Source organism: Clarias gariepinus, chromosome 13, assembly GCF_024256425.1.
Source record: "Clarias gariepinus isolate MV-2021 ecotype Netherlands chromosome 13, CGAR_prim_01v2, whole genome shotgun sequence".
In the NCBI taxonomy this organism is placed as follows: Eukaryota; Metazoa; Chordata; class Actinopteri; order Siluriformes; family Clariidae; genus Clarias; species Clarias gariepinus.
In genome coordinates, this window is record NC_071112.1 from 7,950,051 (window position 1) to 7,966,556 (window position 16,506).

Sequence of the window (16,506 nt, forward strand, 5' to 3'; positions counted from 1 at the left end):
CTGAGCTCTTCTTAAGTATAGAGCTACTTGTTGTATACTTTATAAATGTTATATTAAGTATAAACTGCTAATTAAAAATTATTTTAATACAACAACCACATTATTTTCTTTTGTGTTAGAAGCTCATTTTAGTCACAACTTTTTTGTCTAACCTAAATGTTTTAAGGGTTTTATACTTTTCTTCCATACATGACATTTCATTGTCTATGTAAATGAGCTACCGCTGAGCCACACTCCTCCAGAGAACAGCGAGCCAGGGAAGGAGCTCTGCTTATGTGAGGTCATATTAGGGGGGAATCCAACTGGCTAGTACAGATAACTAGTTATGTGATTAGGCGTGTGTCGAAGAAAGGCAAGTCTTGCAATTAGTTATATTATTCAGCAGATGGCGAAATTCCCACTTCAAATACAAACTCAATTCTAAAAAGAACAGAATTTAAATTGACAGTAAAAACAAAAAGGAGTAAATTGTGAAGTCTTTCTATTTTGTGCTACATTGAAAACATTACAACAACACATTATTTGATGATCCTCCATGTAATTTAATTGCTTGGCTGCAACATCCTCCATAAAAAAATGCAACATGGCCAGTTTAAGACTAATAACATTGTGACCAATAATGCAATAGTATACAAAGAGTTTCAAGTGAAATCTTAGTCCTTCTAGAGCATGGCTCACAGATTAGCCAACAGATGATCCAGAAAATTATTTAGTACTTTAGTATGGTGTGTGCCTGTGTTATGGGTAAGCTGTGTATTTGTGAGGGCACTGTTAAAGCAGAAATATATGCTCTTCTTGGAGCAACATATGCTGCCATCCAAACACCATCTTTTTCAGTGACATCCCTGAATTTCCCAACAGGACAAATCCAAACCGCATTCTGCTCAGATTACACACACATGGCTGCTAATCACAGAGTACAGGTGCTAAACCGCCTGTTCCAACTGAGAATGTGTGGTGCGCTATGAAGTGCAAAATATGGCAACAAAGATCCCGTATAATTACGCAGACCTGTAGTTAAAAAAAAATTATATACAGAATATACATTGTGTTTGCTTTTCCAAGATGAAGAAAAGTCACTGACAATAAATGACCTCACTTCCAATAAACATACTGTGATTACAGTAGCATATAACTTTGAATTCTTTAATTTAAAGCTATTATTTTATCCATGAAACACAATGACTGTGGAATATAATAAAGAGTAGCAAATCAAGGTAATGACATGAACATGACATAAATGAGGTGGCAGCAACAACATAAAAGGGAAAATGAGAACTGTACAGGTTGTGATTTAAATTCCAGTTTTCATCAATCATAAGTCTGAATCAGGTGAAAGTGACAATTCAGTGATAATTATGTGATGTGCAGTGACAGATGGGAGTAGTTCTAAATCATATTTGGCACAACCATGATAATAATGCTAGCTAACCCCAGCCACTGGATGCAGTGTCGGTCCCCAGCACAGATGGTTGCGTCAGGCTGGGCATCCAGCGTAAAACCTGTGTGCAGATCAGATGCTCAGATGCTCATGACAGTATTGCTAGCTAATTTGCATGTAACTACACTGTGAGTCACATTAGAAAAAAATTAGAGCAATGTGACGCCATTCAGTATAAGGTGAATTTCATATGTTTATATTGTTTAGGGGTTTGGCTAACAAGCTGTTAAATGCCCAACTGGGTGACACCCATGGACTGTATTAAAAAAAACCTACCTCTGACTCTACCTCAACAGCAGGTAATCATCAACGGGCAAATGGGAGCAAACAGAACCTGACTGTTGTTTGGAGCTTACCTCAGTTACCACATTATTTTCTTTTGTGTTAGAAGCTCATTTTAAGTCACAACTGTTTCTGTCTAACCTAAATGTTTGTAAAGGTCCCATACTTCTCATCCAAACACGACATTTTAGTGTCTATGTAAATGAGCTACCATTAAAGTCCAGAGGACAGCAGCAAGCCAGTGGAGGGGCTCTTCTTATATGAGGTCACATTAGGGGGGAAATCCAATTGGCTATACAGATAATCTTGGAAAAATGTATATTATGGAGCTGAGAAAACCAACTTGATGGACTGCAGTTCAAAGCAGAATGCTAATCTGTGTTTTTACCTTGGTTCGAGACTAGCTTAGCTTTAGCTTAGTTAAAAGGTGAAGGTGCCTAATTTTAATTTATATTCAATTCAATTCAATTCAATTTTATTTATATAGCGCTTTTAACAATGGTCATTGTCTCAAAGCAGCTTCACAAAGATGAAAGAAATTCAATAAAATTAATAATAATAATAATAAAATAAATAATAATAATAATAATAATAATAATAAAATAAAATAATAATAAAATAATAAAATATTAATAATAATAATAATAAATTGTGTGTGTGTGAGAAAGATTTGTCTAGATGATAACGAGATGAATATGTTATATGCTATATAATATATATGCTAATGTTACTTTACGTTTGTTTGAACTCTGTTATCCATATCTTACATGTTGTCCCGTGTCAACTCCTACATTTCCTGTGGTAAGTTAAAATACAAAGATTTCAGTTAGCTAGTCAGCTAAAATGATGCATACCTGACAGCTAGTGGTTTGGACACTTGCAATGAAGCTGTCTCTTAAATTGGCCATGCCTTAATTATGCATAAATGATCGGCTTACTATAATTTTAACTGAGTTACATAAAAATTCACTCCTTTGTACAGTTGTTCTGAATGAGAAATATAGCTAGACCAAAGCCAGGCCGTTAGTGTGTTTATTCCTGTTAAACGTTTGAACATTGACCACTTTTTAGAACCTAGTGGTCATTCATAGAACTGCATGTTTTGGAACATTAGCATTGGACTAAATTTTTCAGAAAAGCCTGTTGCCTGTTTGCAACACCACAGTGTCATGCTGAAATGCTAACACAAGGAAACCCACTAGATGATAAGTAAAATTAAACTACATGTTGTAAGTTATAAATTGTAATAAATGGACATGGCTATTAGGGGTTGGTAGTGTTTAGGCATTAGCTAGATATCAGAAGAAATGCACAGCCACCCTGGTATAATTTAGCCTATATTTATGGTATTTACAGTTTATGAATTGTCCAGAAATAGAGGCATTTTTTCATATTATTGCACTTCACCTATTTAACCACTAGAGGGACTAGAGGAGAAACCTGAATAATGCACTTTAAATGTAAGCACATTCCTCTGTGTTTGTTTGAATTGTTCCTTTCAATAACCTACTGTACATTGATTACCTCTCTGTTCTCTGATTATTTAATACATAAACTTCTCTGAACCTATTTTATGCAACGTTAAAGTTGACCTCAGAGCATCAATAAACTTAATTATAGTTCATCAGACAATCGCTGCAGGTAAATAAAGGTATAAAAGTTATTAGGCACTTAATGAGCCATTAAAAGGCTTTTTTATCTTTATTTTTATTTAGAAAGTCATTAATGTCAGGATTAATTAAATTGATTGTTTAACCTAGTTATTTTCTATTGACATCCAGCTGCAAGGTTGACCGCTTGGGATCACAGCATGCATTTGCACACAAAATCATCATATGGTGTTCTTGTGGCCAGTATACAACAGATCTACACTATTTGTGTGTGTTTGCCATCTCTTGTCACACTCTGTCTAACAGGACAAATCATGGGTGTAAAATAACCCATGATAAACTGCACATCTGGCTACTGTAGCTTTATACTTCAACACCTTCATATCTCTCTCTCCATCTCTGGATGGAACTTTTGGAGCTTGGACTTACACCCCATAAGTAAAGAATAACAACTGTGTCAAAGTCCTGAGCCTTTTCTAGGATCTTGGAGATAAAAGGAAGGTTTGATATTGATTTAGGGAGATTTTTACCATTGATAAGTGAAGAATAAACTATGTTTAAATAAGGTTCAGTACAGGATCAAGCTCAGTACAAGTTGATGATTTTGCACACATGCTTAGTAAAATTTGTTCAGTTCCTTAAACAGTATTCTTATATTTCCCTTATAGTATTCTTATATTTCCCTTATAGTATTCTTATATTTCCAATTTTGTTATTGACATACTGCCTGTTACTGATGTGTAGGTTTCTGTAGAGATTTTCTTATTCCTGGTTATAGTATTAAATAAGAATAGATGATTGTTTTTGTTGTTTTCTATAAGACTGGAGAGATACCTTAATAGCAACACTAAATATTCAGTTTTACAATTTTAGTTTAAGTTTTCTTTTTCTCTTTTTATTTTCCTTTTAAATGGAGTTACATTACATAAGGTATAACAGAATGTTGACTCTTAATATTCAGTTGCCTGAGTTCTGGGGAGTCAGACGGCGAGCCAATCACAGTTGATAACTTTGGGAGATTACTGATAAATCTCTGTGTGGTGGTTCATGTGAATGTACAGTACATTTAATGTGGTAGTGTGTCAATGTACATACATTAATACTAAGACACCTTTTATATGATATACCGGTCAATGATCACTTTGGACATTGAAAATGTCACTATAATTTCTATGTTTAATTCAAAGGTTATTATTAATAATATATGTACAGGGGGTTGGACAAGAAAACTGAAACGTCTGGTTTTAGACCACAGTAATACATTAGTATGGTGTAGGGCCTTCTTTTGCAGCCAATACAGCATCAATTCGTCTTGGGAATGACAGATACAAGTCCTGCACAGTGGCCAGAGGGATTTTGAGCCATTCTTTTTGCAGAATAGTGGCCAAGTCACAACAAGATGCTGGTGAAGGAAAATTGCTTCTCCAAAACACCCTAAAGTGTCTCAATAATATTTAAATCTGTGCAGGCCATGGGAGATGTTTAACTTCTGCTAACAATGGCTTAGTGCCAGATACTACAGCACACTTTCAGAGGTTTAACTAGTGGAGTCCATGCCTTAAAAGTGCAAAGCTGTTTTGGTGGCACAAGGGGACCTACATGATATTATGCAGGTGGTTTTAATGCTGTGGCTGATCAGTGTATTATATAAAAAAAAGACATAATTGACAACACAGGCATTAAAAAACAGGAGAAAAACAGCAGTGAATTTTGCTTCAGGCACTAATACGAATTAGCAGGTATAACTTACATGTAAATATGTAACACACAAAACAGGAGTAATAAGCATGGGTACAGAGCGAGAGTAATACAGAAGATACCAATTATCAGCCACAAGAATAAGAAAGCAAAGAAAAAGCTAGCAAAGATGAACAGTTTGTGACTTTTTTCCCCACTGTATCAGACACAAAAAAAGTCTATGGCAAGAGTTTGTTTCTCAACACGTAAATCTAAGAGGTGTGAGTTTCTCCAAGTCCAACAGAAATAGTTTGGATGGTTTCATACAGTACGTCCAGTCCTTTTGGAGTTCAATAAACAGAGCACAGACCTAACCAAACATCACTCGTAAAACTGCTGCATAGTCACCCAGGACTACAGTCCCCTTCAACACCACGGCAACTTTAATATCTTGTTCATGCTTCTCCAGTAGCTCCAAAAGGCCAACCGTCACCCTTCTCCACTGCAGAGAAACCAAGAGAAGTCTTGTAAAGACAAAGCTGGATATTTCACAAAATATGTGGTTATGAAAATTAAATCTATGAATAAGGAATTCTACTGATGGGTTAAAGCTAAGTACGTTTTCATATTCAAAAGGGTTTACCTTTGTGATTTTCAGGAGTAAGTAAATGTTTGGAGTGATGCTTTAAATAAACCTGGTATTTACTCAAATTAGTTTTCATACACAGTAACAGATACGACACAGAGTACTGAACTGCCACTACTTCTTAACTGTTCAACACTTCTGTATTTTTCTCGAACTTTTGTTAGCCGAGTGCTCAGGCAGCCGTGTGTCCTGGGGTGGAGCAGGACACTGTTGCTGGACGGCAAAAGTCAGGGCAAAGTTGGCACGGTTATAAACAATTAGCTCCCTAGCTACTGTACAGTGCAGTAACATGTGACACTGAGCCTGAAAACTCCAACTAACCATGGGCAGGTAAGCTACCTAGGCAAGCAATCTGTTGGACTGCTCATATACAAAAAAACATCAAAAGGATCCAAAAGACCAAAAGGTCTGTCCAGAAGAGCTGAAATAAAAGTTTGAAAAGATAGGTATTTTTACAGAAAGCAAATACCAGTAATCAATAGCGAATGTCAGAACACTACAGATCACAGAAGAGAGAGAGAGAGAGAGAGAGAGAGAGAGAGAGAGAGAAAGAGCATTTTCAGATTTTATTTCAGATCATTCACTTTAATCTTGGCTGGTTTGCATTTGTTAACATTTTTTTGTCAGTATGAAGAAACATTATTAGAGAAGGGTGCTAATAATTTAGAATTTTTTATGAACCTGAACAATTTATAACGAATTTTCTATAAACCTGCACTAAAGCAAAAAAAAAAAAAGCTTTGCATGTTTGAGAAATTTATACCTTGTATTACAAGATTTCACTTGTGGTGTATATTTGTTTGTTCTCACTGTCGAGAAAGGTTGAAATATTTTGTGGTTAATTACAACACAATCCACAATGCAATAGTCCTTACACTTAATGTACAAACTCATGTACAAACTCAGCAGTTGTGGGTTTAAGTTCTAACTAGTGCAACGAGAAAGAAAAATGTCGACTCTTTTTCAGCTTGGTGTTTTGCTTCTAGTTTTAGGTAAGTAATTGTTTATTTTTAAAGACAAAATATTAGTTTAATTTAAACAAGTGTGTGAAAAGTATTCCTAAAATGTCCTTTAAATGTTTTGGACATACAGTAAGAACATAAGTTGGGGATAAAACACTAATACGACAGGACATGATTTTATAAATACCAAATATTTTTCAGGCTGAATTTCATGCATTTTTAAATCATTGGCAAAACCTTAATGACGTGAGGCAAAACTGTTCCTTTAGCCAAGTCACTGTAATGTTTGTGTTCTAAAAGGTGAGTGGTATAAATATTTACACCTTTATATAAAATATTTTAAATCCGTACAATATTTCATCCTTTTAAAAAAAAAAAAAAAAAAACTAACAGTGATTTGTCAGAAAACTGTCCTCTTGTCCTACTGTCTTTCCATCCGGTTTAAGTTACAGTGTGCTTTTAGAAATATTAAATTAATCTTTTTTTTACAGAAAACATCACCATTTTGATGATTTTACATATTTAAACTTCTGTTTAATGAATAATCGCTTAGTATAAATGTTGCAGAAAATCAATGCACTATGCTGTTTGTACATCCAAAGTGTCACATTTGTCCAGTTAAAAAAAAGTTTTATGATTTCCTTTTTTTATGCAAATTATTTTACAAGATTTATTTGACTGATTTATTATTATTATTATTATTATTATTTAAAAAGCATGTCTTATTTTCCCGGTAGGAGCTGTGCAGTGCGAGGAGCAGATCTCCAGCGACAATGGCTTCATGATTAAAACATACGAGCATGCTGTGCAGGTACTGTACACACAAAGCTCACTTAACAGGTTATTTGATTTTGACAAAATACATTGTTTATGTTTTTTCATTTTCTCTTACACATCCAGCGAGGAGACAAACAACAGATTACATGTGTATTGTGCAAGACAATCTTGGAATTAATCTTAAGATCTGTTGGAAGGAAACTCTCAAAGGTCTGAGTACACACATCAACTATTAATTAGTTTTAAATTTCCTATAGATTGAGTATGGATTACAGTATTTGATTGTGCTTTTTTTCCCTTGTAGGCCAACATCAATGCTGCTCTAAACAAAGTGTGTAACCGAAAAAAAGTGAAAGACACAAGAACTTGCATTAAATTTGTTCATAAATACAAAGATAAACTGGTTAAATTCCTCATGAGTGGAAAGGGTGCCTCTCAAATCTGCAAGCTTCTTAGACTGTGCATATTTTTTTAAATGAAAAAGTTTAAAATATTTCCATTGTTTGTGCTCATATATAGCCAAAAAAAAGGGTCACTTACCCTGATGTTATATAATATATTGTCATGAAAGTGACACAGATATCAAAATGCATTACAAAGGCAAAATGTATGTATAAAATGTTAATGTGTATTGCATAAAATACTGAATACACATGAATAAATCATTTTCATAGCTACAGTAAAAAAACTGGATTTGTTTAGTTGGTGTACATGATTCAAATAAATAAAAAAAATTCATAAACATAAAATACTAAAATTTTTAAATTACTTGCATTTAAGTAAATATTTCAGCTGTATCAAAAACACAACATCCATGACGAAAAGGTGTCGTGTTGCAGCATCACATTGTGATATTATATTGTATAAAGAAAATATTAGGTCAATGATTGTGTGTTAAATATTGCTTTGTACCATGTCACTGGGAGTAAATTGCTTTTTATTTACCAGGTCTAACAACACAAATCACGTGTGTAAAAAAAAAAAAAAAAAAAAAAAAACTGATAGACTGCACATCTGGCTAGCGTTACACTTTAATACAGTAGCTTAACATATCTCACTTCATCTCTCTTTCCCTCACAAACACACATGCAATACACACCCAGCACTTTTTAGCTCTTGTTTGCATTCACGCATCAATGAGTTTAACATGCAGTGTAGAAAAAAAAAAGCATCTCTTTCATATTAATAAAGGCTTGTTTTTAGTGTATGTAGTGGAATACTAGGTACAATAAAAATATGGAATTAGTGAGTAACTCTGGAGCTTTGACTTTCTTGTTCACACACCAAGTAATGAAGAAAACACTTAGGGGTGTGCAGTTAAATAATCAATTATGTTACAGTTCCACACCAAAGGTAATTAATTTCTTGGTAACACAGCGTCCTGGATTATATATACTCAGCAAAAAAAGAAACGTCCTCTGACTTTCAACTGTTTTTACTTTCAGTAAACTTAATGTGTAAATATTTGTATGAACACAAAAAGAGTCAACACCATAAGACATAAACTAAAAATGTTTCACAATGTGTCCCTGAATGAATGGAGGCTCAAAATCAAAAGTACCAGTCAGTATCTGGTGTGGCCACCTGCTTGAAGTACTGCAGTGCATCTCTTCCTCATGGACTGCTTATTGCGGACAGTCTGAGCACTGATGGAGGGATTGTGTGTTCCTGGTGTGACTCGGGCAGTTGTTGTGGCCATCCTGTATCTGTCACGCAGGTGTGATATTCGGATGTACCGATCCTGTGCAGGTGTTGTTACACGTGGTCTTCCACTGCGAGGATGATCAGCTGTCCTTCCTGTCTCCCCGTAGCGCTGTCTTAGGCGTCTCACAGTGCGGACATGGCAATTTATTGCCCTAGACACATCAGCAGTCCTCATGCCTCCCTGCAGCATGCCTAATGCACGTTCACGCAGATGAGCAGGGACCCTGGGCATCTCTTTTGTCGGTAGACAAGTCTCTTTATTGTCCCGCGTTTTTAGAACTGTGACCTTAAATGCCTACTTTCTGTAAGCTGTTAAGGTCTTAACGACCATTCCACAGGTGCATGTTAATTAATTGATTATGGTTAATTGAACATGCATGGAAAACATTGTTTAAAGCCTTTACAATGAAGATCTGTAAAGTTATTTGGATTTTTACAACATTATTGTTGAAATACACAGTCCTGAAAAAGGGCCGTTTCTTTTTTTGCCGAGTATATTATATACTGATAATATACAGATTCATACATTTCTTCACCATGCAGCAGGAAATTAACAAATGTTCCATGAGCATCATCCATGACACACACATTAAAATTATCATCCCGAGCACCAACAAGGAGGCTTGTTTGTAAATTATTACAAATTGCCTCCACTTACTTTTTATCTTTAGAGGTAAGACTAAGAGTAAGGCAGAATTTTCCTTTAATTATTTAATTACATTTTACTACCTCCTCCGCAATACAAACACTCTCATCCTCTCTCCATTTTCGCTTTCAAAACAAGACAAAATAGGATCTCGATGAGCAAAACCAAATTTTTATTACTGTGCAGGACACCTCAGATACACACACACACACACACACACACACACACAAGTCTGTAAAAGTAAGATACTTCCTATTTCTCACTGCTTGTATTTACACACACTTTATCACATACAGTATACATAGACACATATTTACACATATGTTGGTTTTGGTCGCCTCTACACTGGGTTATTTCTCTTTGCTTGTGTCTCTGTCTATAAATCATACCAAATAAGGAGTCATTTAAATTTCCAGAAGTTTAGTTAGAGGTCCGGTAATACCCATCTTTAAAAAACAAGAAGTGCAAGTTCAGCACACAGACAGTCATTCTCAAAGAAAGAAAGTTCATGTTAGAGCTCTGGTCATCTACTATCAGGCTTTAAAATGTAAAATGATACGTTCCCCCTTCTTTGTCCTTAAGACAACATAACAAAGCATGACATTTTAGCATGATTTTTCCTTACCAGAGTACAGAATTTGATATACACTTACATATTTAAGGGTTGACTTGTAATGTCTTGTACAAAAAAACATCAGTAACACGTCTTTCCAAATAGGTAGTTACTGTAATGTGAACATCGTCAGTTAAAACATTAAGTCCAAAGTGGATATATTGTGTGTTTTTATTTTGCATGGTAAGAAATTAATGCATTTAAAATACAATAGTTAAGCTATTGATTCAGCAAAAAAATAAAAAATAAACGTCTCTTATAAACAAACAATCTACTTCTGCACATAAACTGTGATTTTCATCCTCATGCCTTTGTACACCAGCCTACTGTAAGTATTCGTGTTTTACATGAAACCACTTACTGTAAGTTGGTCTAATCCACAACCTCTTTTAGGTATGCTTACATTTTTCACAGCAGTGGTTTTTTATATCAATCAAACTATGTTTCAAGGCCTCACGTCTTGTGCTATATTGTTTAGTCATCAAGTAGTACTGTACAAGAATCTTCTATTTTTCTTCATGATGGCACATTGTCCTGTGTTCTTCTGCTGCATATTGAGTTCTTTGTCATCTTTGTCATCATTGTCATTGAGTGTCATTGTTGTCAAGTCCAGGCATGGATTGTAGTCTATAGCTTTGGGATCTGGAGGCCAGATGTCTGGATAAGGGTCATAAGAGTCATCGTTAAATGGTGGAAGATTTTCTTCTTATCATCATGTAATTTCACACGCTGATACTTCATCTTTTCATTAAGGGCTGTTTCAAGCAGCCTGACACACAGGATGATGCATAAACCATATAGCGTTAGGACACCAATGACCATTATGACGGCATTTTGCACAACTTCATTTTGCTAAGGGTCTCCGTGATACTCATACAGTGGGTCATGTAGGTTGGCCTGTGAAGGCAAGCAAGGCCGTCTGTCACCTATTTGTGGACTTCAGACAAACCAGAGGACAGGTTTGCAAAATAAGCCAATTTTTATTAAGAGTTGTTTCAATCAGTCTGGTGATTAAACCCCAGACTGACGGGATGATGCAACACCCACAAAGTGTTAGGACACCAATGACCACTATGACAGCAACCATAGCTGAGCTTATTTGGCCCTTCCACTCTCCAAACCATGGTTCTAGGAAGTTGGTAATTGGGTCACTTACTGTACGCCAGAGATTCCTATAAGTTTGCTAGCCAGCTCGGGCAGCCTATGCAATGTTTTGTTATGGTCTTGTTCCTCCTACAGTTACATTGATCATCAGCGTGATGCTTCCTGAATATGTGTTTGCCCCCTTTATCCTTGTCACTGCCACTGACAATGTCAGTTCTGCCATAATTAGGAACTTACTTTTGCTTTTGGAGAGATTGGGTCTCTGTAGTCCTCATGCAGCGAGAACAGTACTGAGCATTCTCGAACAATATGCATTTGAGTGGCTTTGGTGATGGACACTGTGTGACACTGCTATGAACCAAGAGTGATAACATTTCTTTGGGATGATTTATTAAGCTACCTAAGCTTCCACAGTGAGCCATTGACCTTCTTGACGTTTGTTAATGCTCGAGGTACAGACATGCCCTTTTACACACTTGTTCCACCAACTCCTAACACCAACGCTCCAACTCACCAAATTATTAACACACCTGAAACTAATTACTAGACACTGATAAAAGCGACTCATGCCCTTCGGTCTTTGCGAAGTATACGCTCTATGTGACTTGTTCCAGTGTCTTTACCAACCCTTTTGTTACTTGCATGCTTTTTTCAGATTTTGAAATTGTTTGTTTTCTTGTTTCTAAGTTAAGCCTGATCCAGTTTATGCCCATTGCACATTAATTTATAGTAACATTTAATGTCGTGGATGGTTCTGGACAATTTGCACAAATCCATTTTACATGAGTAAAAGTAGCGATAGCCTAGGTAAAATATTCCTTAAGTAAAAATAGAAGAATCACTTTAAATACTAACTGTGATTATGTAACACAATGCCATGCACAAATGTACAGATATTATTTTGTAGGATGTAGTAAAGTAAAAATTAAGACTTTCCACTAGTAAAAAAAAGTAAAATAAAGTACAGATACATGAAAACTTGTTACACTACTTAATCACAGTACAATACGGGTTCATATACTCACTAATGAAGAATCTATGGTGCCCCAAAAAGCATTCATACACTTAAGGCACACATTTCACTAAATTAGACAACAAGGGTAAAAATAACCATAAGGACACATTTCAAGCAAAGCTTCCATGTTTGAGAAACTTATACCTTACAGGTTTACAGGTATTTTCGGTCTCACTGTTGAGAAAGGTTGCAATATTTTGTGGTTAATTAGAACATAATACACAATGCAATAGTCATTAGTAAAGCTGTAAAAGCTCAGCAGTCATGGGATTAAAGTAACGGGAACCCCAGACCTCACTGAGTGACCGATTACGTGCAATGTTCACGTTCACAATTTTTCAGAACCAAGTGGGCGGAGTCTGAGTTCACTGATAAAAAACCCCTGAAAATTATACAAAACTACAGTTCTAACTGGTGCAAGGAAAAAGGAAAGGAAAATGTCGACTCTTTTTCAACTTGGCATTTTGCTTCTGTTTTTAGGTGAGTAATTGTTTTGATTTTTTAAGACAAAATATAAGATTAATTTAAACATGTCCTTTAAATGTTTTGGACATGAAAATATAATAAGTTAGGAATAAAACACTAATAGGACATGACATTATAGGAATATAATTAATCATGGGATGGTTTGATGCTTCCTGACGGGAAGCTGATTTTCCCATATTTTTTAGAATTTTTTATTCCCATATTATTTTCCCATAACAGCATGAAGTATGTTTTTGTTTGTTTGTTTATTTTTTCAGGGAAAATGAAGTAAGGGAACAACTTTTCTTTAGCCAAATAAATGTAATGACAGTAATTTTCCTGCTCTAATGGACATGTGGCAAAAATAATGACACCTTTGAATAATATTTAAAATCAGTACAAAATTTCATCCTTTTTTCAAATAAAAAAAAACATTTATTAATGGTTATTTGTCAGAAATTGTCCTTTTATCCTATTTCCATGCAGTTTAAGTTACAAAGTGCTTTCATAAGTATTTAATTAATCTGTCCCTACAGAAAACATCACCATATTAATGATTATACATATAAAAATTCTTTTTTGTAAAAAATGTTGCAAAATATCAATGCACTGTGCTGTTTATACATGCAATATGGCATTAAAAAGTTTAGTGATTTTCTTTTTTTTTATGCAAATTATTTTACAAGATTTAAGACTGCTTCATGAATGTATTTTTTTTAAGCATGTTTTATTTTCCCGGTAGGAGCTGTGCAGTGCAAGGAGTATATCTCAAGCGACAACGGCTTCATGATTAAAACATACGAGCATGATGTGCAGGTACTTTATACACAAAGCTCTCTAATCAGGTTATTTGATTTTGACAAAATACATTGCTTATATTTGGTTATATTTCTTTTACACACACAGCAAGGAGACAAAAAACTGATTACATGTGCTTTGTGCCAGACAGTCGTGGACTTAATCTTAAAATCTGTTGGAAGGAATCTCTCAAAGGTCTGAGTACACACATCAACTATTAATTTGTTTTTGTTTTGTTTCCTTGTTTTGTCCAATTATTTGACATTACAGTTTTTATTTATATAAATACAGAACACAAATTAAAGTGTCATAGCATCTCATATCAACGTTTATAAATATCAGTTTATGAGTATCAGTTTGACTATTTAACCATAAATGCAATACTTACTGCTCAAACTTAATACAGGTACCAAAAACACTTGGTACCACTTTGACTTATACTGTCAGATATGAACAGTGTGCAGGTCAACCCAGTGGTAATTGTTTGCTTAATTCATTTTTGATCAGTAAAAAATAGTGTGGCTATTAGTATTATTTAAGTAAAACATTTTTTATTAATTTACCACTGGATAAAACCCTGACCATGTTTTAAATTAGATTAGCAATTCATCTCATGTTCTCATACTTCCACCAATACAGTATGTATGGATTACAGTATCTGATTGTACTTTTCTTTTTCCTTGTAGCCCAAAATCGAGTCTGCTCTAAACAGAGTGTGCTACAAAGTGAGAGACCAAAACGCTTGCATTGAATTTGTTTATAAATACAAAGCTAAACTGGTTGAACTCCTCCTGAGTGGAAAAGGTGCCAAACCAATTTGCAGGCTTCTCAAGCTGTGCAGATTTTTTAAATAGCAAAGTTTTGTACTCATTTTGCTCCTTTATATAACCAAAAAGTGCACTTAGCCCGCTGTTATATAATAAAGTCATGAAAGTGACAAGTAGACATCAAGATCATTACAAGGACAAAATGTATGTATAAAATGTTAATGTGTATTGCATAAAATACTGAATTAATATTCCAAATATTTATGTATGAATACACGTGAATAAATATTTTTCATAGCCATAAGAACTGGATTTGTTTAGTTTGTGTACAGTACATGATTCAAATACTGAAATGATTATTTAATTATTTTTAATTATTAATTTTTTTTTTCTTATAAAATATTTAGGTAAATATTTCAGCTGTATCAAAAACACAACATCCATGACTAAATGGCATCGTGCTGGAGTGCCAGATTAAAACAAATGCCTTACTTTGTATATAGTTTATAATATTGTGATAATATAATGTATAAAACTATTAGGTTAAGAATGGTTAAATATTGCTTTGTACTATGTGATTGGAAGAAACGTCCTTCTGATTCTTCAGCACACGCACACACATACACACACACACACACACACACACCATGTGTTACGATATATGATCATAACACACATTTACACATTCAGATGTTGTTTCTATGCCCAGTATATAACAGGTCTACACTATTTTTGTGTGTGTTTGTGTGTGTGTGTGTGTTTACCATTTTACACATCTTTCTTAGACACAAAATGTGTGACAGGGTTAACAAAAAAAAAAAGTTATAATTGTAAATACCCTGATAGAATGCACATCTGGCTAGCGTTTACACTTCAACAGCTCCGTCTCTCTGTCTCTCTCCATCTTTCTTCCTAACCTTAACACACATGTAATACACACATGGGCCTTTTTCTTTTTTTAAGCATCTTCTAGCATTCACACATCAACAAGTTTAACATCCTGTGTGGGTTCAGCGTAAGGAAAAAGTAGTGACATCTCTTCTATTTAAATATAAGCCTGTTTTTATTCTATGCAGTGGGATACTAAAATACAATACAAATGTGGAATTAGTGAGAAACTCTGGAGCTTTGAATTTTCTTGTTCACACACCATACAAATAAAATAATGGAAATTAAACAATGATTTTACAGTTCCACACCATAATTATATTATTTCCTGGTAACACAGCGTCTTGGGCAGACTCGCATCTCAGAATCACTTACTGTATAGGAATCGCGCTCAAAGTTTATTTAGGACAAGTGTGTGACGTCACTTTTTTTTACGACACTGAGAACCGCAAAATAGGTTGCACAGTATAGTGGGTGTTGTCATTTTTACAGGTTTTTATAGTTTAAAACGGTGGAAAAGTGAAACGGTGAAATCAGCAGCCATAGTATGAAATCTTTGTGCACACAGACTAAACTTATAAATGCATGACTCGGGTGAAGGACATTATCTCAAACAGACTGCTACAATCACAACTGTTTCAGTTCCAGATGTGTAGGACTGTCATAATCTGATGAAACTGGAAAGAGGATGAGAGTGTTTTGCTTGTGTAGTAGGCAGTAAAATGTAGGGGTACTGGGTGTTAGTGAAGTGATGAAGTGATGCATATAACAGTAAATCTAAAATAAACAGTTGTGTATACTTAAAATTATTTAATATAAGTATATAAAATGTATATATAAATATAATTATTTTAATGTGTGTGCCATGAATCATGCCCACAACATGAATTCATCCGCCAGACTGCGGATAACTACAATAGGCACTTGACCATGGAAGCAGGTGGTCTGGTCTGATGAATCATCATATAAATGGCTGTGTGTGTGTTGCTTACCTGGGGAAGAGAGAGCACCAAGATACAATATGGTGGCAGTTTGAGGTCTTGACTTGGCCTCAAAAATTCCCAGACCCCAATCTGATCAAGCATTTGTGTGTGGGGCTGAAAAAGCAAGT

General features: G+C 34.8%; 2 protein-coding genes across 2 annotated transcripts; both read left to right on the plus strand.

Moving 5' to 3' along the window:
• The first annotated feature begins 6,559 nt into the window (after positions 1-6,559).
• On the plus strand, positions 6,560-8,370 carry LOC128536299 (granulysin). Its single transcript, XM_053510508.1, has 4 exons — positions 6,560-6,648; positions 7,356-7,429; positions 7,519-7,605; positions 7,700-8,370. The coding sequence occupies exons 1-4, from the start codon at positions 6,606-6,608 to the stop codon at positions 7,868-7,870; spliced, it is 375 nt and encodes a 124-aa protein (XP_053366483.1). The 5' UTR covers positions 6,560-6,605; the 3' UTR covers positions 7,871-8,370.
• Positions 8,371-12,893: 4,523 nt separating this feature from the next.
• LOC128536268 (saposin-C-like) lies at positions 12,894-14,821 on the plus strand. Its single transcript, XM_053510462.1, has 4 exons — positions 12,894-12,957; positions 13,685-13,758; positions 13,849-13,935; positions 14,427-14,821. The coding sequence occupies exons 1-4, from the start codon at positions 12,915-12,917 to the stop codon at positions 14,592-14,594; spliced, it is 372 nt and encodes a 123-aa protein (XP_053366437.1). The 5' UTR covers positions 12,894-12,914; the 3' UTR covers positions 14,595-14,821.
• Positions 14,822-16,506: the final 1,685 nt, after the last annotated feature.

Excerpts from the sequence above, each read along its gene's own strand:
- LOC128536299 (XM_053510508.1), top strand. The coding sequence starts at position 6,606 with ATGTCGACTCTTTTTCAGCTTGGTGTTTTGCTTCTAGTTTTAG. Across the intron at positions 6,649-7,355 it reads TGTTTTGCTTCTAGTTTTAG|GAGCTGTGCAGTGCGAGGAG; the intron begins GTAAGTAATTGT and ends TTTTCCCGGTAG. Across the intron at positions 7,430-7,518 it reads CATACGAGCATGCTGTGCAG|CGAGGAGACAAACAACAGAT; the intron begins GTACTGTACACA and ends TTACACATCCAG.
- LOC128536268 (XM_053510462.1), top strand. The coding sequence starts at position 12,915 with ATGTCGACTCTTTTTCAACTTGGCATTTTGCTTCTGTTTTTAG. Across the intron at positions 12,958-13,684 it reads CATTTTGCTTCTGTTTTTAG|GAGCTGTGCAGTGCAAGGAG; the intron begins GTGAGTAATTGT and ends TTTTCCCGGTAG. Across the intron at positions 13,936-14,426 it reads TTGGAAGGAATCTCTCAAAG|CCCAAAATCGAGTCTGCTCT; the intron begins GTCTGAGTACAC and ends TTTTCCTTGTAG.